Genomic DNA, 23390 nt, shown 5'->3' on the forward strand with positions numbered 1-23390 from the left:
TTTTTAAGCGTCAATCTTATGGCATACATTTTTACCATAATAAATTAAATACTTTAAAAAGATTTCAATTTACTTTGTAAACTAAATAATTTAATTACTTCCATTAGGTGTTGTAAATGTTTGAAATTATCGTATATTTTATTATTCTTAGGTTGTGGAAAATTTGTTTTAATTTATTTCAGAAATGGGTTACCGAACTTATCGGGGTATCCAAGGTCATATGGTCAATAACCAGAACCATAAGAACACCACATGAAAAAGCCAAAAAGCATACTTTCAAACGATTATACCACTGTCACTTTAATACTAACTATCGCTCTTCGGCTGATCCTCAAAAGAAGAAATATGTTTCCAGAAATACATCTTGTCCTGCCAAATTGACAATTATTTTGGCTTACATACCCAAAAATAAAACAAGATCCAAATCCCCAGATGTTTTGGCAAAATATTGGCCCTGTATAATACAGTTTTCTAGAGAACATAATCACACTATTCTTAGCGCTGCTGCACTCATCCGACGTCGTATAGGTGAAAGCACTAAACAAGAAATATTGCAATATTTTGAAAGGGGCCACTCAGTGTCTTCTGCATACCACAGTTTTTGTTTAAAAAAAAATGGAGGAATGGGAAGATGAATACAATACGCTATCGTCCGATCGTTATTATTTTCCAAATAAAACAGACTTTTAAAATTTATGGGTAAGGCATTTTAAAGAGAATTACGGCGAGAGAACAGGTTCTGATATGTTTAAAAAATTAGAAGAAAATCTAACAAACAATAAAGTGTCATACAAAATATGTCACATCGACGATCATTATGCGATATCTTTATGCAATTCTATAATGAAACGGGCTGCAACTTTATTAATTCAAGCATCGGAAATTCTTTTTGTAGATGCAACAAGCAATTGTGATGTTCAAAATCACAAGATATATTTTTTCGCAACACAATCTGCTATTGGTGGCATTCCATTGGGGTGTATAATTTCAACAAGTCAAAAGGAGGAATTGTTTGACTTGGCAGTTAGGAACTTATTAGATGTTCATTTACAGAATGTCTCACAAAAAATTATTCTTACAGATGATGACATGACTGAGAGAAAGGTTCTTCAAAAGTACTGGCCCGAATCCAAAATGCTTCTCTGTACTTTTCACGTCTTAAAAGCCGTTTGAAAGTGGCTTAACATTGCGCGTAATAATATACCAAAAGACGAAAGACCATATCATTATAAGCTATTCAAAAATGTCCTATATGCTCAAACTAAGGAAGAACTTGACTTAAATATTGAAGCTTTGCAGTCCAAAAATAAATTCGAGAATTATAAGAAATATTTAGATCAAAAAATTAAGAACATACAGTCATGGGCTTTGTATTATAGAAAAAATCTTTTAACCAGAGGTTGCGATACAAACAATACTGTAGAAGTAATGTTTCGTTTATTTAGAACGAACAAAAGCATATAATCTATCCCAGCTAGCTGATTTTGTTACATCTGACTTCGAAAGTTACTACAAGCAAATAATTTTAGATGTATGTTTTAATAAAGTTACAAAAAATACTGTTAACCGACTGTGTCCAAATGAGAACGATGATTCGTTTAGCCAAATTAAGCATATTAAAGACATGGAGTTCTGTGGTCTTGATAGTAAAATGAAAGATAAATATTTTGTGGATTTAAGTATTGGTGTTTGTAGTTACCCTATAGGAACCTCCGGAAAAGTTTGCAAACATCAATCATGTTTTATTTTAAATAATGGGGAACTAAACAACATTTTTAACACTTTAACAAACAAAAATAGAACTTTATTTTTCAAAATCGCCACTGGATTGGAACCTTCAGAAGAACTTTTAATGCCATTAAAGGCAGTTATTGAAACAGTGAATCAAGGAAAGTCTATAATTCACCCTACAAAGGATTTATGTAACAATCAAGCATCCACTTCGAAAAACACTAACGATGAAGTTTTGGATTGTACCACCATTCGCGGAGCTTCCAATATTTCTAACGACATCTCAGCAACAGAAACCTTATGGGAAGATTTTATGAGAAATCTTAATGAGAAAGTGGTTACAGGATTAAGAGATGATCCGCTTGGGTTTTCACCAGCAATTCAGACTTATATAACGTCCTTCCAAAAAAACATAAATTCTAGTTCCAGTTTGATAAGTAGCCTTTATACCTTATTTAAATCAAATGATTCTGAATGTCGCACCACTAAACGAAGCTTTACAAAAACAATATGGAAAGGTAAAAAGATAGGAGTTCAGCCAACATCAATTGCAAGGCGAAAAACTCTCATAATTGGACGAACAAAAGTACAAGCAGGTCGACATACAACAAGCTTAGTTAAGAAAAAACAAAAAGCTTTGCATTCATTATCAGAATGCGTGGAAAAAAACATAAGTATGGGGGACAACAAATGTGAAAAATAATTTTTTGTGAATAAAAGGATTTTTTGAAAGTACGCACCTATGTTTAATAAATTAAAAGTTTACTACTAATTTTACATTTTATGAAAAACATTATTTTAAGGTTAAAAAGATTCTAAGTCTAAAAAAAATAATAATTGATTTCTATTTACAGTCTAGATCACATTTTAAATATTGACCCTTAATAGTTTTCTTAAATAGTAATAATAAACACGGTGTCGATTAAATAATAACATATTACATAATTTTTTTTTACCTATTATTTAATTTAAAAAACCTGACTGACCTTTTTATTTACAAAATATTCCGCGTGCGATATCGTTATTTATAAAATTTTATTCGGCTTAACTCGAATTGCGATACGCTACGTTAAATATAAAAATGCAACCGGGACACCCTGTATATGTAGCAAATTTGCTAAATAAACATATTAATATTATTTTTAATATTAAAAAAAATATAAAAAAAGTTAATAAACGCTGAAATAGGTGTCCAGTTAAATTATTTAGAAAATATGTGTACGATATGTCAAATCACTTACAACATCTCTATACAATAAGAACTAATGATGTGGCAATTTTTCTACCCTATGGATATTTTTTTTTGCCTCATAAATGCACGGCAACTTTTAGTATGGTGAGCGTGGTGGTGGGCAAATCATCCCTCCCTTTTTATACTTACTGATTTCATCTTTGGACGCCACTTAATTTAATTAAAGTTTATTTAAATTTTATAATTAAAGATGTTGTTTATAATTAAGTAAATCAAGAAACTTAATTTTGTTTTTTTTTTTTTAAAGCAATAGTCTGGACTGGTATCAACTTCGATTGAAACGGTTTATTTAAATTTTTTTTCAAAATTTATTTTGTACCCTAGATGTCAACTGAAACATTGCATTCCGTGCGGTCAATAAAATACTTACAACTATTTACAAATGGTGGTGTGATAGTGATAAAAAAAATGGATAAAAAAGATACTGAAAATAGTGATAGTAACACTCAAATATCACAAAGAGAACGTGTAGCTCTATGGGTTTATATTAAATTAAAATGGGAATATGACATTAATTATGTGCCGTTAAACCTGGGGAAAATTTATGAATTCTCTGCGCAGGATAAAAGGATTAAATAGACAGTATGCACAGGGCTACTTATAAATCAAAATATGTGTACCAACAAAAATAAATACCACAATCAATCAAAATAGAATAGGGAAGCATTATCCAGCGATTGACAGGCCTGAAGGCATGGCCTTAGGTGGATGAGGATGAAGGTCATCAGTCTGGAAGCAGCAAGGGTTGAAGGCAGGGCTCGGCGTTGAAAATGGCGTCAAGGCGTTGACTCGGCCTTGAGCGTGATGTATGACACCGTCAACTGTATGACAGCTATCAGCAAAGATTGAAGGCAGGGCTCGGCGTCGAAATTGGCGTCAGGCAGTATGGCAGCAATCACGTGGCTGGGGAAGGTAAAAGTAGACAAAATGACATAAGGACTAAGGACTAAGCAATAAGTAAGAAGGACCTCCCAAAAATATCAATCAAAGATATTTTGTGGCGTAGAATTATCAACCTTCGTTAAAGTTGATTGGGCAGCAACGCAGGACGAAGGAATCTCTAAATAAAAGAAGGAATACCTGATTTAAAGACACTTACAAAGGAACCACGTGCTACTTACGTGATGTCATGGGAAAAACTCAAAAATCACAAAATCAGATAAACCACGCCCGTCAGCAAAAGGAAAACTACATCGGTAGATGCAGTGCGAAAAATAAGTAAGTTTAAAATATTAACACATCCCGAAATGGAAAACTTTACTTGATTCGCCCTTTTTTCTAGGCAAAATTAGAACGACTTGTCAGATCTTCGGTCGCACGCCAAAAAGAAAGATGGATGGGCATCAAGATTCACCTTGGTGCTTGGTGACCTCCCACCACCGAACCATTGCCGTTGTTGCCAACGTACCTTTTACCAGGAAAAGGAATAGAGCTGCTAGGAAATCTACATAAATAATTATGTACGACTGAAGAACATAAACCAGGACCTATTAAAATCCTTCAACAATGATATGATTCTCAATCAATAATGATAATGATTTTAATTCATTTTGAATATTGAAAATAATAAGATCAGCCGCTTTTATGTTCCAGCACAATATGGCAACTCTGAACCTTAACCCGAAGATCGATATGCGCTGATTGTTTAAAGCAAGGTCAAGTTAGACTGGATTTTGTTTATGCATTTTTTGATAATAAAACACTTAAATACAAACGTAAACTGTGTTGTTGTAAGTATGTAAGTATGTAACACAATATAAAAAACAGGTTTAATGATGTCGAAATAAATCAAAAGTACGTCAAGAGTCCATTTAATTATTTAAAAGTCCCTTGAGCTTTTAGGCAACACACAGTACATACTTTGTTTAAATTACGGATACCTCCGAAAGCGATGTTGCCGAGATTAACATAAATAAATTAGAATAATTAATAAACAATATTCTTTCCAAATTAAAGTAAACTAAATAAAAAGAAAGTATGTAGTATTTTTTTAAGATGATGCTAAGGGAACAAAAAAAATGCTACAATGAATAGAAAACTAATCATTTTTATTAAATTCTTTGTTATTTTACATAGAATCCAAAAATATCCTCATACAGAGTGTCCCATTTAAAATAACCAAGTTACAGATTTATTTCTAATATATTCAATTTAGACGAATGCGGTGAGTGTGGAGGAGACAATAGCAGCTGTAGAGTGATGACCGGTACATACAATAGACGGGCGGAACAAGTGAGTTACAACCGGGTAATTAGGATCCCTAAGGGCAGCTTGAACCTGAACATAACCCAACACAGTTTCGGGCAAGACGAAAACTATTTGGGTAAGAAACTTTTTAAAATATACAAATTTGGAGTCTTATTATTATATTTGGTTATTTGTAGCCCTAAAGGATGGCGAAACTGGTCGTTACCTCCTAAACGGCCATCAAATGTTCCAAACGCAAGAGCTGGAAATCGAATTCGCGTCAGTTACAATCAAATATAGCGGGAGTGTCGCTCAACCGGAATGGATCGTCACAGAACGAAGGAAAAAACTGCGGAAAGATCTGATAATCGAAGTGTTTTCGATGAAGAGCTTATCGCCCCCGAATATCGCTTATCGTTACGTGATCGGCAACGATATCGCACCGAGGTAAGCAATTTGCATCGCGCAACGCACCGGCATGTGATTGAGCATCCGATTTAAGCATTTTCGATGTTTTGCTTTCGTGCTTCGGATTTGCCGAATAATGATTTATTTATGCTCCCTTATTGTTTAGGTTCTCGTCCCGTTATCAAAATGTCCACCGTGGCCCTGAAAAAAGGTATTTTTGTCGTCCGCTTTAGATGTTCTGTTTACCCTTGTAAAAACCCTTTAACATTTTTAATTATTTAATCAACATTCTATGCATACCTATATAATAATAAAGATTAAATGGGAGTTTTGTTTATGGTAGCAAAACAATGAATTCATTAGTGAACTGCTTGGAAAAAGTTAGTTATCTTCATCCTACCGGCTGCCCCAGTGTAATATTTTGGATTAAAGTTGGATCGAAGTCTTAATACTTATTTCGTGACCCGGCTATTTAAATAAAACTATTTTGTTCTGCTGATAATAATCTAATAAAACGGTATTCAGATCAGGTGTACGAATACTTCCAAATGCGTCGTGGTATATACAATCGGGAGAAAAATGATCTGGCCACCTTAATTTATTTTGTAAAAATTGAATTAAAACTTTTGCAATAAACGATTCTTGGATAATTATATTATAAACATATACACAGTTAGTTGTATGTCAAAACAAGTAACACAAGGTTTAATATTAATAACTACTTTAGAAAAAAAATATACAAATTCTGAAAAAGCAAAGGAGAAAATTTACTCGTCCACTTAAATGTATTTTTGAAAATTCAACAAATACATGTATATATATTTGTTGAATAATTTTTATTGAATAAAATTTGTTGAATATAAATATATAACAAATATTTGAAAATATAACAAATAACGGGTGGGATATCCTTTTGATTTTATAATTTCAACCTATTAGGCATCGATTCTACGAGTTTCTTGGTAAAATCTATCTCTTCAATATCGGACCACTCTTCTTGACATTTTGCTTTTGAAATATTCCTCCAATGAGTGATTGTTAATGAGGTTGTGTCCAGAAGTAATGGCTCTCAAGAAGTGCAGATTGATTCTGACATATTGAATAAGTACTTTTGTTCGGTTGCTGATATCCTCACAAAGGGTCTCTCTTCCACTTATGACTCTCTCAAATTTTTACCTACCACTAGTGGAAACTCATTTTACCTCAGCCCCACTACTCCCAGGGAGATTTTTTGCACTATAGGATCGATGAAAAAGAAAAGGGCATCTAGTGACGATGGTATTTCAGTGAATTTATTGGAAAAACTTCCTTTGAGTGCTATTTAGGCTCTTTCTGATGCTATTAATATTTCATTTCAGTCGGGCACATTTCCTCTTTGCCTAAAATTAGGAAACATTTTGCCTCTTTATAAGGGTGGTGATCGTTCTAGTCCATCCAACTATAGGCCGATTTCAATTTTGTCTACTTTATCTAAGTTAATTGAAAGACTTATGAAGGATCGTCTTTTAAGGTTTCTTCTGGGGGAAGGGGTTCTTCGAGATGAACAATTTGGTTTTCTATCAGGGAAAAGCACCTCTGACGCTATGTTTGATTTCTTGTCCAAACTTCTCCAGGGTGTTAATGGAAGAGAGGCGACTGCGGCGGTGTTCTGTGACTTGTCCAAGGATTTGATTGTGTGAGTCATAGGATACTGCTTCAGAAGCTTTCTGCCTATGGAGTTAGGGGTGTTGCACTGAAGTGGTTTGAGTGCTATTTGTCTGGTCGCGAGCAGTCTGTGTACCTTAATGGTGACTTTTCTGGTAGGGAGTCTGTGGATTGTGGTGTTCCACAGGGGTCAGTTCTTGGTCCCCTTCTATTTCTTGTGTACATTAATGACCTTATTACTCTTAGCATATGTGGACATTTTACATTGTTTGCTGATGACATAATGGTTTTATGGTCGAATAAAGATCCCAAGCAGCTTGTCAGAGATGTTGCAGCCGATCTCCTGAAATTAAAGCAATGGTGTGATTCCAATCAACTTTGCTTAAATATGTCAAAGTCCCATATTATTGGTTTCAATTTTCAAGCTGAGAGTCTTGATTTTGGTGAGAACGCATTGGACATGGTAGACAATTCTGCATTTCTTGGTTTAGTCATTGATAAAGATTTAAAGTTTTCTGACCATATAATAAAGTTAAATAAAAAACTTGCTTCTGGCTGCTTCTCTGTTAGGGCAACCGTTCATGAACTGGGGAGAGATGTTGCTCGTGATGTGTACTTTGCTTTGTTCGAGTCGCATTTAAGGTATGCTCTTCCATTTTGGGGTGCATGTTCAAATTATCTGTTTCAGTCTGTTTTTGTGCTGCAAAAGTTTATTTAAGGCCCATTTTAGAATGCATTGTGGTAATCTTTTCAAAGAGAGCCGTATTTTGACCCTACCATCATTATTTATTTTGGAAACTGCATGTTTAATATTCAAAAATAAGAACAGTTTTCCAATCCGACATCACAGTTATCCTACCAGACAGATTAATAATATTCCCCTTCCTATTCCCCATTTTACATCTATCAAAGATTCATTTATATATCGCGGTTTAATGATTTATAATCACATTAGCGTGGAATTAAGAAGTGTTCAGTCTTTGCGCCAGTTTCGTTGTAAACTGAAGTCATATTTGCTTCTAAAATCCTTTTATTCGATTGAAGACTTTTTTAAGGCTGAGGATGTTATGTAGTAGATGCTAAGCTTTTAATCTGTTAATTTTAATTTTGAACATACCTTTATGTGTCCCTTTGTCTCTGCTAGCTTTGTCTATATGCATATATTTTGTTTTATAAGGATTTTGTTTGCAACATTTTTCTCTTGCATTTTTTTTAGGCATTTTATATGTTGTATAAATTTTTTATATTTGTTTTGTAAAATCTGATTTGATTGCATTTATTTTCTGAAGCTTTGTCAATAAAATTCGTGTACATGTACCAAATTTTCGACAATAAAGTACTTGAAAAAAAAAAAAAAAACACGCATCGATATTGGGGCCTGGCGCGACAACTACGTCTTCGATTTCGCATTAGCGAAATTTGCGGAATCTTGCACTGGCTGCGTTCCAGTATTTTAATTTTATAATTGGTATTAAATATTAATATACAGATATTTTTTTGAACTGAAGTAAAATTTAAAAAATAAATTATTTTTTTTATTTTCAAGGTTTATTAGGTAGAGCCATGGCACTGTGGCTCTACCCCAAAAGCCGCCACTGACCACTTTTGACATATTTGACAAGCTATCCACACATACCTATCACCACAGTATAAACATTCGGTGTCGTCTTCGGCTGTATTCTCTAAAGCAACATTTGTTCGTTTAGTTTTATTTTTGACCTGTGTTTTCTTTCTAACCACTTTTTGCTTTTTTTTCTACTAGAAACTAGAAGTTTTTAGATCTTCAAGTTCTCTTTTATATGGCATTGACGTAAGGATGGCCGTATTGCCTCGACGGCAATTATTTTTTCTGGCTTTTATTTCTACAGTAGGAACAGGCATTATGTGAGCTGGAGTACAGTTTTCAAAGCTGGTACTTAAGTCACGGCAAACATTTTAGATAGAGGGAAGACCATCTTTATTTGCATTTGCTTGGGATTGAGGAACGTGCTCATCCTCCGTTACGCTTATGTTTGTTGTTTCTGCAGCAAGAAAATCGGCATCTGTAAAGTTCTCAGAGTTGAATGGCCATATGCCGCATTTCCGAAATCCGTTAATCGCTGTAGGCATAGTGGCAGCTTTTATGAAAGCTTTACCAAAAATTTCGCTAATTTGGAACATGCTAATAACTCTACCTGGATTAGATCTAAGCCATGCTGTTGCAGCTTGGTCATAATATACACTCAAAGGCTTCATAAAAGAAACATCCAGTGAGGTGGGAAGAAGATTATAATCACACCGTTTTCTCTAGCAACGTCTATAAGTTCGATGTTCTTTGTGTGCGTAGAGTGGTCGTCGAGTAAAAGTAGCACCGGGTTGTCTTTAGTTGCTCCACTGAATTGGACTAAGGCTTTGAACCATGAGACAAATATGCCTGTTGTCATCCATCCGCTGGCATTGCAATGAAAAGTTGTTCCTGGTGCCGAGTTATTCATTAATTGTTCCGTCATCCGTTTCCGAGGAAAGATTAGCATCGGGGGCATTATTCCCTGCTGCGCTAACACACTTCTCGACCGTAACTGTTTGTTTGTCCTCGTTCAGCTGAGGATAGCGACCCAACTTGCCTCCTACCCTTCTGTGAAATTATCTTTGACTTTGTTTTTGAAACTGAAGAGACTCCCGTTTCATCACAATTATAAATCCTATCTGGTCCTAGTTTATCTAAAACATCACCCAAAAGCTTATAAAATTTTGCGACGGAAATTAGTGGCGAGTTTGGCTGTTTCATTAAATCTATGTTTCTTGCCATTTTTGACGTCCAGTTGGTATGCTAAACTTCTCAGTTCCATTATGCTAAGTCCAAATAATCTTGCTTCCATTTCTTTCAAATACCCGACCAATTCATTTTCTTCCTTTTTAGTGAAAAAAGTTGTAATTGGCCCTAAAGGTAGATCCAATTTCATTTCACCTTTAGTTTTAATAGCATTGACAGTCTCTCCAACGTTGTTTGTGGCACAGAGTATTGCGACGCAGTTTTACGATAACCCATTTCTTTGGTGAAACTTTTTCAATCGCTTGTTTCATGCTTTCCTTGGACCACTCTCCTCTCTTTTTTTTTTTTTTTTTATAATTACGAACCATTCTGCTGCAAATAAAATAATATATTTAACTAATCAATTTTTCATGAAAAAATATATTGGGGGCAAGATGGGATACTTGGATGCCCCATCTTGCCTCAAATAGGGTATCCCATCTTGCCTCAAAGCACGTGTTTTTCAAAAGGTATTTTACTACCTTTTATAGGCGAATATAACCAACAATTTTTTTTGTGAAAAGATGCTTCTATACAGGTACACTGCAGTAGGAATAATAAGTTTCACTTTTTTGGCCCCGTTGCCAATTCCCATTTTTTCTGCACTTTGCTTTAAATTATTCTTTAATAATTATGTCTATATAAACAAACCGAATCAATTTTCCCCAGAAACTAAGGATCCTTGCCCCTAAACTCAATAATAACCTTTTTCATGAAACATTCTATTGCTTAAATTCTGTCTTCCATATTTTTTCTAATATTTATTCTTTAATATCGGATCATATTGCATATCAGTTCGAACCTCTAATACTCCAGCACTATTAGATTTGAAGCAAGATTAATAAAGGAAGCTTTATGGCTTTCACTTAGAAACTAATATATTAATACGCCTAATTTAAATCACAATATCTGAAGCCAACAACATGCAACACGCCATCCACATATTGATCCACTCTTGACGTCATTTAACCCAAACAAGCAAACCAAATTCAGCAGTACGCTTTTATAATATAATTATATAAAAACCTTAATCAATGCACTCTAAATTGTTGTTATTATTGTTTTATAAATTGCACCTTTAACTAACTAAGCATGTAAACTAACCAAATTTCTTCAGCGCACTCGACAGTGTGTCGGCATCGTATTCCAGATACAATTGGCGGCTCTATCAAACGAAATGGTCGGAGTGTTCGTCGATATGCGAGGGAAAACAGTATCGGACTCCGATCTGTATCGAGTTGAGTACCAACAAGGAGGTGCACGGGAGCTTTTGCGACGGTAGCGACATCGACACCGCTACGGAGAAGAGGAGTTGCAATAATCATTGCACTTTGACGTGGCATGTGGCTTCTAAGAGCGCTTGTTCGCCCCATTGTGGAAAAGGGTAAGTAAACGAGAGAGTTTGTTTTGTTTTTTGAGTGTTTTACTGAAAACGTAATTGACTCATTTTTATAGCCTAGTCAAAATAAATTTTGGATTTGCAATAATTCAGGGAAAGCTGAAAATTTATATATGTTAAAAATAGTATTACAAATAAAATGTCAAAAATCCTTATCGATCAAAGTGAAAAATATTGGTTTTTCGCGTTTATCTCGTAAACGGTAAATTTTATCATAAAAATAGGTTAGATAAAAATTGTAGATCAGAAAATTACCTACACAAAATGTCTCTACACTTTTTTTCGTGCGAGTCACCATTCTTGAAATATTGCGGTTCTAAAAGTTGAAAAAATCGTATTACACATAATATGCACACATTTCCGCACCACCTGTACTATACGAGGTACTGTGCTCAGCGCGTTTCTTTTAACGTGGTTTCCCCAGTAGGCGTAGTTCACAATCTATTGCAAGTAAGGAAGTTTCATAAAATAGCGTTTAATAGCGTTTTTTTTAGTTGTATTAATTTAAAAAAATGAATTATTGTTATGGATTATATCGTTTAAAAAATTATTGTATATATGTATAAAAATGTTATATATTATTATGAAAATGTAAATACGTTAGTTATTCTGCTAGTTTTTGTACAATTTTATTAGTATTCTGTAGTTAAAGTTGATTCGTAGGGTTTCTTTAGGGTTCTACTTACGTTTGGTTTATTATTTTTATCTGTAGTGTTTAGTTTTTAAGTAGTTCATCTTGTTCGAGAGCCCCAATTTAGGTTATTTAGGTTATATTATTGTAAATCCCTGTAGTTCTAATTTTCTAGAATTTGTATACTTGCTTACTTTGACTGTCAGTATTCTCCTAAAATTATTGGTCTCTTTGGGCAAAAACAATGAAGATAATATTTCGATCGATAATATTCGAAGATAATATATCGATATATACTAAATATTTCGGATAAAAAGGACGCGCTTCATGACAATTCATTCAGTTTTAATTGTTTATACAGTTTTCTTACCTTGGAAACAATTAAACGAGAGTCAAGACGAGTTAGGTTAGTGTTTTTGACGTTGACAATAAAAGTGTGTTCCCGAATTTCGTTACAATATGTTAAATATTTTTATTATAATGTAAAAATAATTTTATTCTAACTCATATTCTTCAAAAAAATCTTCATCTTAGCTTTCTTCTTCCTCTTCTTCTATTTCTATAGATTCTGATAAATATAAAGATTAATTAATTGTCTCTTTTATCTCATACGGATCCTCATCTGCTAAATTTTTGTCAGCATTGGAGCAAGATTGTCCTTGACAATGCGTACACACTGCTAAGCAACACAATCCTACTCTTTTACAGCCACAACTATTACTACAACCCTTTTTGCAATTACAGAAAATAGTGTTAAGGAGTTTTTTTGGATCAGGTGGAAGTACAGTTTGAATTGGCTGCAAACTATTATCTGTCAACCTCCAACCCCAATCTTGTGGGTCCAGTTTATTACCAAGCCAGGCTTGAACTTGGTAGTATACTCGATATAAGTGTTGACAAGCAGAAGCAGATGTCGGAGGAAGGCAAGATAACTCTACTCTTTTATTATTTTGTGTGTTTTTTACAAAACTTAAATATCGATACTTGTCTAAACAATCAATCTTTTTTGAAGCTCCGTACATGGCAAGAAGAAAATGGATTCCATTTGCAATCATGGCTTGTGGGGAATAATCATCTTTTTTAAACACTTCTGCGCAATCAATTAAATCGGTACGTTTTTCAAATAATTTAAAAACTTTTTATAGAGTGCAGATGTAGTCACAACCAGATATTGCATGCAAGAACAAAACATGAGATTGACATTTTGGGTACTTTGAAGTTAATCTTTGAGACGAATATATTTTTGTTTGTACTTGTTTTGAGTTTGAGCTTTTCCTGGTTTAAAAAAGTAAATAATTTGATCAATTGGTGTTTGTGCAGTCAATAGTATTAATAAATCGATGTCTTCGCCCACAATGACCGTTGTATTTATTCCATTGAATTTTTCTATTGCTGTATAGAAAAATTCATATATATATATAATCTATATATGAATTTTTCTATACAGCAATAGAAAAATTCATATATATATAATATATATAATCATATATATATTATAAAGATGTTTTTGTAGTTCGACGAAGTTGCTCTTCAGCTTTAATAGCTTATTTAGCAGCTTTTTTATGATCATTCCATCCATCGAATATAACGATCACATTATTACCAAAATGTCTGTGTACATATTGAACGTACTTTTCAAAAAGAACATTAAATGTTTCTTCTCGATCCCACACAACACGATGTAACAGATATTTTCCATCTATGAAATAGGTAGGGTTTGTTTTATCAATTTCAATATTGATACATTCAAAGCAATCATAAATTGCTGACTTCTGAGTTTTACGCATTCCAGCATCACCGAAAAGAGATACCGGGTAAGGGGATAATTCGTATTCGAAGAATTTTTCAAGCTCATCCTGAAATGCCTTGGTAGGTAACACTCATGCGTTGAAATAACAACACAGGACCTACCTAGGTACCTTTTCGTCATGTATTTTTATGGTACTACTCATAGTTAAAAGAGGAAGTACTTTGTCACTGCGTTTTAATTTAATATTATTAAATGTTTGATCAGTCATTTTAGTTATAGAAGCAACTAAATGAAAAACTTCATAAGCGTTATGGCAATTTATTATATCATCGACGACTCCGGTTCCAATGGACGTGACTTTGTCAACCTTAGGAAAAGGACATGTAATAGTAACCAGTCAACAAGTTTTTTAACGTCTTCAATATCTCTTTTCACTCGCGAATCACTTGCGTCAACATGCTGATCTGTTGTATTCATTCTGACATTAGCCAGATTTTCCAATCCTTCATATACAGCATTTAGTGCATGCATACTCAACACAAATTTACTCATGATACTATCTTGAGTGCTCTTTCCTCGAGAAAGACCTCCATCTGTCTTCATGCATCTCATCATTAATTGTTTAATCACCATATCTGTCGAAGTCCCACAATTCTGTATACAATACTACTGTATACCGTTCTTTGAAAAAAGCAGGTATACGACCGACGACTCTTCAACAATCAGGTAGACAGTTACTTATTGTATTGAATGTTTCATAAGATACACGGTGGAGTAAGGACGTATGTCAGTATTTTTGAAGAAAGAGCGTATATCAGTATTTAAATATCTCAAGAACGGTAACTCGCACGAAAAAAGTGTAGAAACATTTTTTGTAGATAATTTTATGATCTAGAATTTTTGTCTGACCTATTTTTATGATAAAACTTACCGTTTACGAGATAAATGCGAAAAACCAATATTTTTGACGTTTGACCTTGAATAAAATTTTTAGCACAAGGAGGATCGATGGGGATTTTTGCCATTTTATTTGTAATACTATTTTTAACATCTATGTAAATTTTCAGCTTTCCCTGAATTATTGTAAACTCTTTTTTTTTTTCTACTTATTTTGACTGGACTATTATTCTAGACGTCGCACAGTGGAACGGCTTAATATAAAATAAGAAACATACAGAATAAAATTAGGTTTATTTTTTTACCATTTGACTTGCATTAAAATTCACAGCAATCACCTATTATTATTATTATTATTATTATTATTATTATTATTATTATTATTATTATTGTATTGAAACTCTGGGGTATTGGTATCGTAATACAGCAAGTTTTTGCTTTAAGTGGAAGCTATTACGAATTTCGATATTTTTAAGCATGTCAATAAATAATAAAATATAAAAGAAAATTTTAATTAAATTTTATAAGCTTCTAACATTTACAAACCGCTTTGTTTATCATAAATATAATATTAACCGCAATAAACTACGTAAAAATTCTAAAAAAATACACGGGTCAAAGTCTTGGAAGCTAGAAAATTTAAAATTCGCCAGGATTCGCTCTATTATTAATATCAATACAATTGCTGTAGTGTAGTAATTACGAAAATGTTATATTTATTTGATACAAACCGCTATTAAGGATGCCATGAAATAAACAAAATCTCAGTATACAGTGTGGCCCAAATTGGGAGTACATGTATGGGTAACTTGGAGACTATAAGAGATAGAAAATTGGTTAAATGGGAAAAATTGTAGAGCATTTAGTTACTAATTTAGTGCCGCTTTTAGAACGATTTTATCTTTTTCCGATTTTGAAATATTTGGAAAAAATCAAAAAGTTGCATCAAAGACTGTATTTTTTTTATTTCAGCGTATTTTTAAAATCTGTAAAAACATTATTAGGACAACTTTTTAAGGACAACGCATACCTGAATTCAGTTTTTATTTTCGACGTATCGGTTCTGAGATTCCATCTTTAACTTCTTTTTTCCTTATGGCGGCCATTTTGGTTTTTTGCTAAATTAAAAAGATCTTTTTTTCCCTTATTCAAAAAATAATTTTATCATACTTAGAATTTAATTAAACCAATAGCAGTATCTGAAATATTTTCAATTTATTTTCCCATCAAGCCTATCTGGGGGCCGTATTTTCGAAACCATGCGAGAATCTTCGAATGCGAACAAAGTCGAGCGGCAAAATTCGCAGGCGAATTAAAAAGTGCATTTTTGAACAGCATTCAAAGTTTCATTTGCATACGAACATGAAATGTAGTGGCAACGTAGCAAAGTCGAGTGCAATTGGAAGCCGTGTCAAACGGGATAAAGACTTTAAAAATTTTTTAACCTAATCTAAAATTTAAATTTAAAAGCATCGGGGAATTTTTAGTTTCTTTTTCATGGTGTTTCTTGGGTTTTTCGAATTGACTTTTTTTTTAAGATGATGTTCATTCCAAGTGATGTTCATTTTCTTGGCTCCAATACCGGCAATTCTGAACATTTGGTTCATTGTTGAGGGTAAATGTACATTCGTCGGTAAAACAAATATTTCTTAAAAAAGTCCTATCATTATTTGCTCTTTCCATCATTACAAAACAAAATGTCATTCATCGTTCTTCATCTCCTTCCTGCAGCTCTTGATGTTTTTCGAATTTATACGAATAATATTTGTTTAATTATAAATTAAGTTTTTTTAAAGTGCGCAATACCGTTGTATGATGTTCATTTACCTCTTGCCCAAGAACCCTCGTACTAACCATTTTGTTTTCCTCCTCACTCAGTAGAATATTAAGATCTCTGTTCTTTCTTCTGCTCTATTTTCGATATGCTGAGTTGAACATTTACAATTATTTATTACGGTACCTTTGGACTCGAACTTATTGACAATACGTTTAATAGTTGTAATGGACCGAATGGGCTTGGTGGAATAAACTGAAAACATTTCAAATACTGTTCTAAAACTGTTTCCCTTATAATGCCACTTAATTATGGCTATTTTTTCGTCGATTCAATAATTTATACTTGTTTTCAAATATCGACTGTCACTGATTTATTGACACTTTTCCTCACGTCAGTGACAATATTCATTTTACCGAAAATTTGCTAATTTTGTAATTACATTTAATTGAATAATTCAAGATTCGCGTATTAAAATTTTTTGAAACTTTGCACAAGGGCTTGCCAGATTAGTCTCGTCAAAAAGTTATCTTAAACTTTTTTTTATAAAATGTACAGGGAAGCCAATAATTGACCCCCTTAAAATTTACATGGGTTTTCCTATGTTCCGCTTGGCGACGCACCACCCGGTGTATTATAAGCCTGGCAATAGCATGAGACCGATTGTCTCTACTATATGATCTCCAATTTACAATATTTCAAAGTTTTTAGTAAAGCAGTTTGAGACATTAAAATTGCCTTTTTTGTTAAAACAGTTAATTTCAAAAGTTCCAACCATAGGACTGTTAAGAAATGAGTAACAAACCTAAGTTATGTACACAAATATACCACTCTATATACAGGGTGTCAATTTGAGAATTTTCAATGCAAGTATCTCTGAAAATAAAAAAGTTTTTATAATGGGCTTGTGTCTTAAAAAAAAACCCTTTGCAATTAATTCGAACACTTTCAGATACCGCCAAGTCTACTATTCCTGCATGAAATTAAACAAGAAACAGCAATTCGACATGAATGAGGTGAACAGTCAACATTGTAACATTTTAACGAAACCAACTGGCACGGAACCCTGTTATACCCCATGCAACATTACCAGATGGGACTATTCCACATGGACTGAAGTAAGATGATGATTGATTTTATTTAATAGCTCTATTTGTTAAACTTTATCCTTGAAATTCTTTGATTCCAGTGCTCAAAAACCTGCGGAGGAGGAGTCCAAGTGCGTCAAGCGAAATGCGTGGACGAACACAACAGACCGATCGACGATTCCCACTGTAGCGGCAAAGAAAAAATCGTGGAGCAACGTTGCAACATTGAGATTTGCCCCGATTGGGTTATCGGAGAAACATCCGAGGTACCCCTATATATTTGCCATACTCTAAACCGTATATTTAAACACTTTTGTCCAATTTTAGTGTTCAGTTCCCTGCGGTGGGGGTCATCAAAACGTCTCGGTGTACTGCGCCCTGAAGGGACGAATCACGGAACCGTTTTACTGCGACCAAAGATCCAAACCATCCGGTACGCAGAACTGCAACGAACACGCCTGCGGTAGATGGGAGAAAACCGACACTTTCCATCCTTGTTCCGTTCAGTGTGGCAAAGGGGTGGAAAAGAGAAAGTAACACTTTTCAACGGGACTTTTATGATTTCATTTTACTTTAATTGAATGGTTTCAGGTATGTGTGCAAAAAGTTTGACACGGAAGACGTTATCGATGAGCAGTACTGCGATGGAATAAGGGTACCGCGTGAGGATACAAGGGCATGCTACAGAGAGTGTAATGTAAGTGTTAATATCTTTCATTTTATTCAGTCAAAAAAATTGTATAATTTTCCCTATTACTAGATCAAACGTACATAAAATTTTTCCTAAAATAACATTCAAAACGGAAAAACTAAGCCTAAAAATATATAAAGGTCAACTATCAAAGTGTGTCAACAAACAATTTAAAGGAATTAATTAACATTTGGATTTTCTTTTTTTTTAATTTGTATTGGTAGCTTAAACTACTAAAAAACAATGAATTTTGATCACATTCTTGAGTAACTTATAGCATCTATTATCACTATAGTTGGATCAATGGATCTTTGCGTTCACGTCACTAAACTATCATTCAACTCAACACAATTGTTTCTCATCCGCTCTCTTTCTAATTTAGACAAATGAAATGAGAAGGAGCACAGAACGTAAGTCTTCAAAATACTCGACCTACTGTCGGAGCGACAGTTATGAGTTAGACAAGGACAAACATCCGATCGCATATCTATGATAAACTTTCAACATCATTGGCTCCCCGTCGGGTTTTAAAATCGATTATTTCCTTCCGGGAGGGTGCCCATTTTCGCAAAAATGTATTAAATATAATACATTTTTTATATAGAAGTATACTGGTATAATATATGTTTTATGTTTAGATATTAAAAAAATAACTTGTTTTCTTCTAATGAACAAAGGAAACCACGGCTTCTAAATAAAACAAGTTTTAATTTAGAATTTGCTGTAATAGCACCTCATGTTTAGTACATTTTGTGGAAAATTCTTTGTACATCTTAGATCTTCGTCTGCAACCACAAGCAACCATGTTTGTTTATGTTCTCGACTTTGCTTTGCCTTGCCAAAGAGTTTTAGAGAAATTTGATTGGTTTTGTTTTCTTATTTTTTACTGTTCATCGTTGTGTTTTGTGTTTCGTTGAAGCTCTATTGAAATAGTTTTTTGCCAAAGCTTTTTCTGTTTTACAAACAGTTCTTTCATAAAGACACAAGTTCTTTCATTTTCATCTTTATGAAAATGTACTGGATATGTGGAAAAAATCATTAGAGAAATGTACACCAGAAGTATGGAACGCTAAGGTTTGCCACACTGAAAAAATAATCAAGGACTGGTATGATAGGGAAGTCATTATTGAAGAGATACCCCAAATTCTAATTAGTTTAAATAGTGAAACTAGCTCGGAAGATAGTGACAGTAATTATTCATAACTGAATTTTCTATCTTAAACTTATTGATATTTTTTTGTTCAATGAGAAAAAACTTGTTTTGGTGTAATAATATTTGGGTTACGGTATAATATACGGGTTGCTCCATTTCTTTTAGCATATTATCATAATAAGTATCTCTTATTGTAGAATGGACTTTTATTCAGTTAAAATAATACACAAATTAAAACTCAACTAATAAATCCATAATTTTAAAAATACATCAATTAATGCGTCTCGCCATAATCGAGTCACGTCATAATCTCTCTGTCAATCACTTATACCAACCTAACAAAACGTAATAACTGTCAACACATATGACGTTATATCTAAAGGCGCGAATTTTAATTTTAAAATTAAATACTACATTATTAACTAAATCTCTTGTTTCAAAAAAAAACAAATTTCAAAGAATCGCAGATTTCATCTCTGGCGAAAATCGCCGCCACGGAAATTGGGCATAAAAATCTATTATTTTTTTTTAGTTTAAAAATTAAATGCCGCCGCCACTGATGCTGGTTTGACAACTGATTGATTCATATAAACATCGACCTTGAACAGGTGATGACGTAAATGCAAAGATCCATTGATCCAACTATAAGTTGGCTTTATTACGTGTATTATAATAGTGTATCTTTGCATTGTATCAGATAGAAATCTTTGCTAATTTTTATGTTTTATAATTTTTCAAAAATCATAGAGAAATACATGAAACTTGAACTTAGAAATAAAAAATGTTTTTTTGCCAGAATTCCAACTTGCATTTAAACAAAATAAAAGTACAGAAGACACGGTCAATTATATTACAGAACAGATAGGATAAGTGTTTTGACTGTGACGAGAGGTGCATGGCGATATTTCTAGATCTCAGCAAAGCGTTCGACACTGACACTGCTAAAAAGTCTGGAAAATATTGGGATTCGAGGGATGCCTTACAACCTGTTTGAAAGTTACATTAACCAAAGAACACAGTGTCAATGTGTCAGTTTGCCTAGGTTGGTAGAATATGGTCTGCCACAGGTAACCGTTACTTAGATATGTTAATGAGTTGTTGCAGTTGTTACCTAATGTCGGCATAAAAAATTGTTTGTGCCATATATGCCCCAATATGCAGTTTGTGCAAAACTGTCATGGACATACAGTGTGGCCCAAATTGGGCGTACATGTATGGGTATCTTGGAAACTATAAGAGATAGAAAATTGGTTAAATAGGGAAAGTTGTAGGCCATTTAGTTACCAATTAAGTGCCGCTTTCAGAACGATTTTGAAATATTTGGAAAAAATCAAAAAGTTGCATTTTTGAAAAAGGGCTGTATTTTTTTTATTTCAACGTATTTTTAAAATCTGTAAAAACATTATTAGGACAACTTTTTAAGGACAACGCATACCTGAATTCAGTTTTTGTTTTCGACGTTTCGGTTCTGAGATTCCATCCTCAACTTCTTTTTTTCTTATGGCGGCCATTTTGTTTTTTTGCTAAATTAAAAAGATCTTTTTGTTCCCTTTAAAATGATGTATAACACTTAATGAAAATATTTTATGTTTACGTCAAAACATTAAATAGTTTATTTTTTGTGGAGTTGGCCACGAATGCGGAGGCCATGACTACGGAGGCAATTTGTCGTATAAACAATTATTATTGTTTAATTATTTAGCGTCATTTACTGACAATTCTGCAAAATATTATTTATTTGATTTAACTTTTTATCTTGTTCATTTCATGTTTCTTGTTCTTGTTAGTGTTAAATAGTTTTTTCGTATTTAGTTCTTTTCGTTTGTTTTTAGTGAGGTTTGTCTAAAATTGTAATTTCCAAAAATCACCATGCGATATATCAGTGAAGAAAAATTTGACATATGGGAATGTTATATTGAAAAAACTTGGACCACTGTGTCCCAATGTTTACAAAATATTTTTTCAATCGTATTTTAATAGAAACAAAGAGCATTTAATTTTTTATTAGATATAATATTTATAATTTATTAGCACAAAATATTAGTTATAAAATCAATTCTACATACCTGTAAAGACCTGTCAAATTTTCGTTTAAACTTGCACCTGTATTTTTTTTGACACGCACATGAACCGAATACATCGAATTATGGCAAGACGTCGCATTCGAGTCGCTATTAATCAAGCCACCGCGCTCCGTAAGTTCGTTGGACGTCTAACCTATAGATGACGGCACTAGAGTAAAGTAAATAAAATAATTATAAGGAAGTGACCACTGTTCCCCGGTGTCCAACGAGCCCCGGTCTCCCCTATATGGGAGGTGTCGACCTCCTGGATTCGATGCTAAGATACTATAGGATCAAACTCAGATCCAAGAAATGGTACACACGTATATTCTTTCATATTATTGATTAAATGACTGTCAATGCATGGATTCTTTGGAGAAGAGGTGGCAATGAGCATAGTTTAGCTCTGGCAGATTTCCAAATGGCAGTAGCAGAGTGTTTGTGCAAAGTTAATAAAACTGGTTCTACTAGAAAGCGGGGTCGTCCAAGTGGATCTATGGAAAATTTGCAAAACAAGAAAAGAAGGGGCCCAGCGACCGATTTTCCAATGCAAGATTTTTGAACAGATAGATATGATCATCTTGCATTATGGTGTAATGAAAGGCATAGATGCAAATATCCCTGTGGTGCAAAAAGCTTTACAAAATGCGAGAATATTAATGTTTTTTTTTTCTGTTTAAACAAAGATAGGAACTGACTGAAATAGTATATTGTATACCTAGTAGGAAAAGCTTAACATTCCCGGGCGATCGTAAAAATGCCAGTCGAGGCGCAAGCCGAGACTGGCAATACGGAGTCCGGGAATGTGGCTTTTCCTACGAGGTCTACATACTATTTTTCCGAAAATCGGGAATCATTAAAATTACGGTAAATTATTACTAATCATGTTAAAAATTTTAAATCAACATTATTATTTTTCCCTTAAATAAAAGAAATTGAAATTGAAACATGAAACATTGTTTTATAACTACGGAAACGAAGTACATAATTTTAAATTGTCAAACTTGACGAGTGAAAAGTTTATTTGTGGTGTCTTTCCAAAGTGTTGATTTTTTAACGTTTTAAAAAGCCAAAGTAACGTGTAAAATGATGAGTGATAATGACTGTTCCATTTCTGAAACCCTCCCAGAACTTACGGAGGCAGTGAATGCTGCATCATTGGAATTGTTACCAATAAAATCTAGAAATAAGTATAACTATGCATACAACCGCTTCATGGACTACCGTACGAATAAAAATGTAACTTCTTTCTCGGAAAATGTTGTAATGGCATACTTCTTGGAGCTTGGTTCCAAGATGAATTCTTCAACTTTATGGGCCAATTGTTCAATGCTGAAGGCAACCCTTGCAATTAGACATGATGTGGATATATCTGAATATTCAAAACTTCGGGCATTCCTGAAACAACAAGCACATGCCTATAAGCCAAAAAAATCCAAGATTTTAACTAAAGAAGAAATAAACAAATTTATTCAGGAAGCTCCAGATAAGGAATATTTAATGATTAAGGTAACTTACAAAACTTCAAATTATATTTGGATTCTTTACATGCTTATTTATTGTTCTAGGTAGCTGTAATATTTGGAATTTCCGGAGCTTGCAGAATGGACGAGCTGGTTAAAATGACTGTACAAGATATACAAGACCTACTATCTAAACTTTTAGTTACCATACCGGATTCAAAAACCAATACATCAAGATCATTTATAGTAATAGTTATTGTCATACAAATAAAATTATTAGTTTGGAAAATATTCTACAAAACAATGCTATTAGTTCCCAAGTTCTTCCAGTTTTCAATACTTGTACTAATTGTCAAATAACAGTAAATATAACAAATAATAAGTAATAATTTTAAAATATAATGGTAACCTTGTTTGTGCTGAAAGTTTTAAAAATAAAATTATTTAGGAAAAAGCCTGTTCGCATGT

General features: G+C 33.3%; 1 protein-coding gene and 1 long non-coding RNA gene across 7 annotated transcripts in view; both read left to right on the forward strand.

Moving 5' to 3' along the window:
* The window catches only part of LOC126750302 (A disintegrin and metalloproteinase with thrombospondin motifs 9-like), a 354367-nt gene that overhangs the window by 313525 nt on the left and 17452 nt on the right, over positions 1 to 23390 (forward strand). For 4 of the 6 annotated variants that reach the window (XM_050459873.1, XM_050459877.1, XM_050459878.1 and 1 more), the window contains 8 exons: positions 5139 to 5306; positions 5368 to 5617; positions 5745 to 5789; positions 11164 to 11397; positions 17417 to 17582; positions 17654 to 17818; positions 17880 to 18085; positions 18144 to 18249. In XM_050459873.1, the coding sequence (XP_050315830.1) occupies positions 5139 to 5306; positions 5368 to 5617; positions 5745 to 5789; positions 11164 to 11397; positions 17417 to 17582; positions 17654 to 17818; positions 17880 to 18085; positions 18144 to 18249 (1340 nt within the window). Of the gene's footprint in view, positions 1 to 5138; positions 5307 to 5367; positions 5618 to 5744; positions 5790 to 11130; positions 11398 to 17416; positions 17583 to 17653; positions 17819 to 17879; positions 18086 to 18143; positions 18250 to 23390 lie in introns of all 6 variants that reach the window. The other 2 variants (XM_050459874.1, XM_050459876.1) reach the window with 2 other exon arrangements.
* On the forward strand, positions 22600 to 23213 carry LOC126750310 (uncharacterized). The gene is made up of 2 exons (XR_007665677.1): positions 22600 to 22968; positions 23028 to 23213. It is a non-coding gene; the product is annotated as an uncharacterized LOC126750310 (long non-coding RNA).

Source organism: Anthonomus grandis, chromosome 2, assembly GCF_022605725.1.
Source record: "Anthonomus grandis grandis chromosome 2, icAntGran1.3, whole genome shotgun sequence".
In the NCBI taxonomy this organism is placed as follows: domain Eukaryota; kingdom Metazoa; phylum Arthropoda; class Insecta; order Coleoptera; family Curculionidae; genus Anthonomus; species Anthonomus grandis.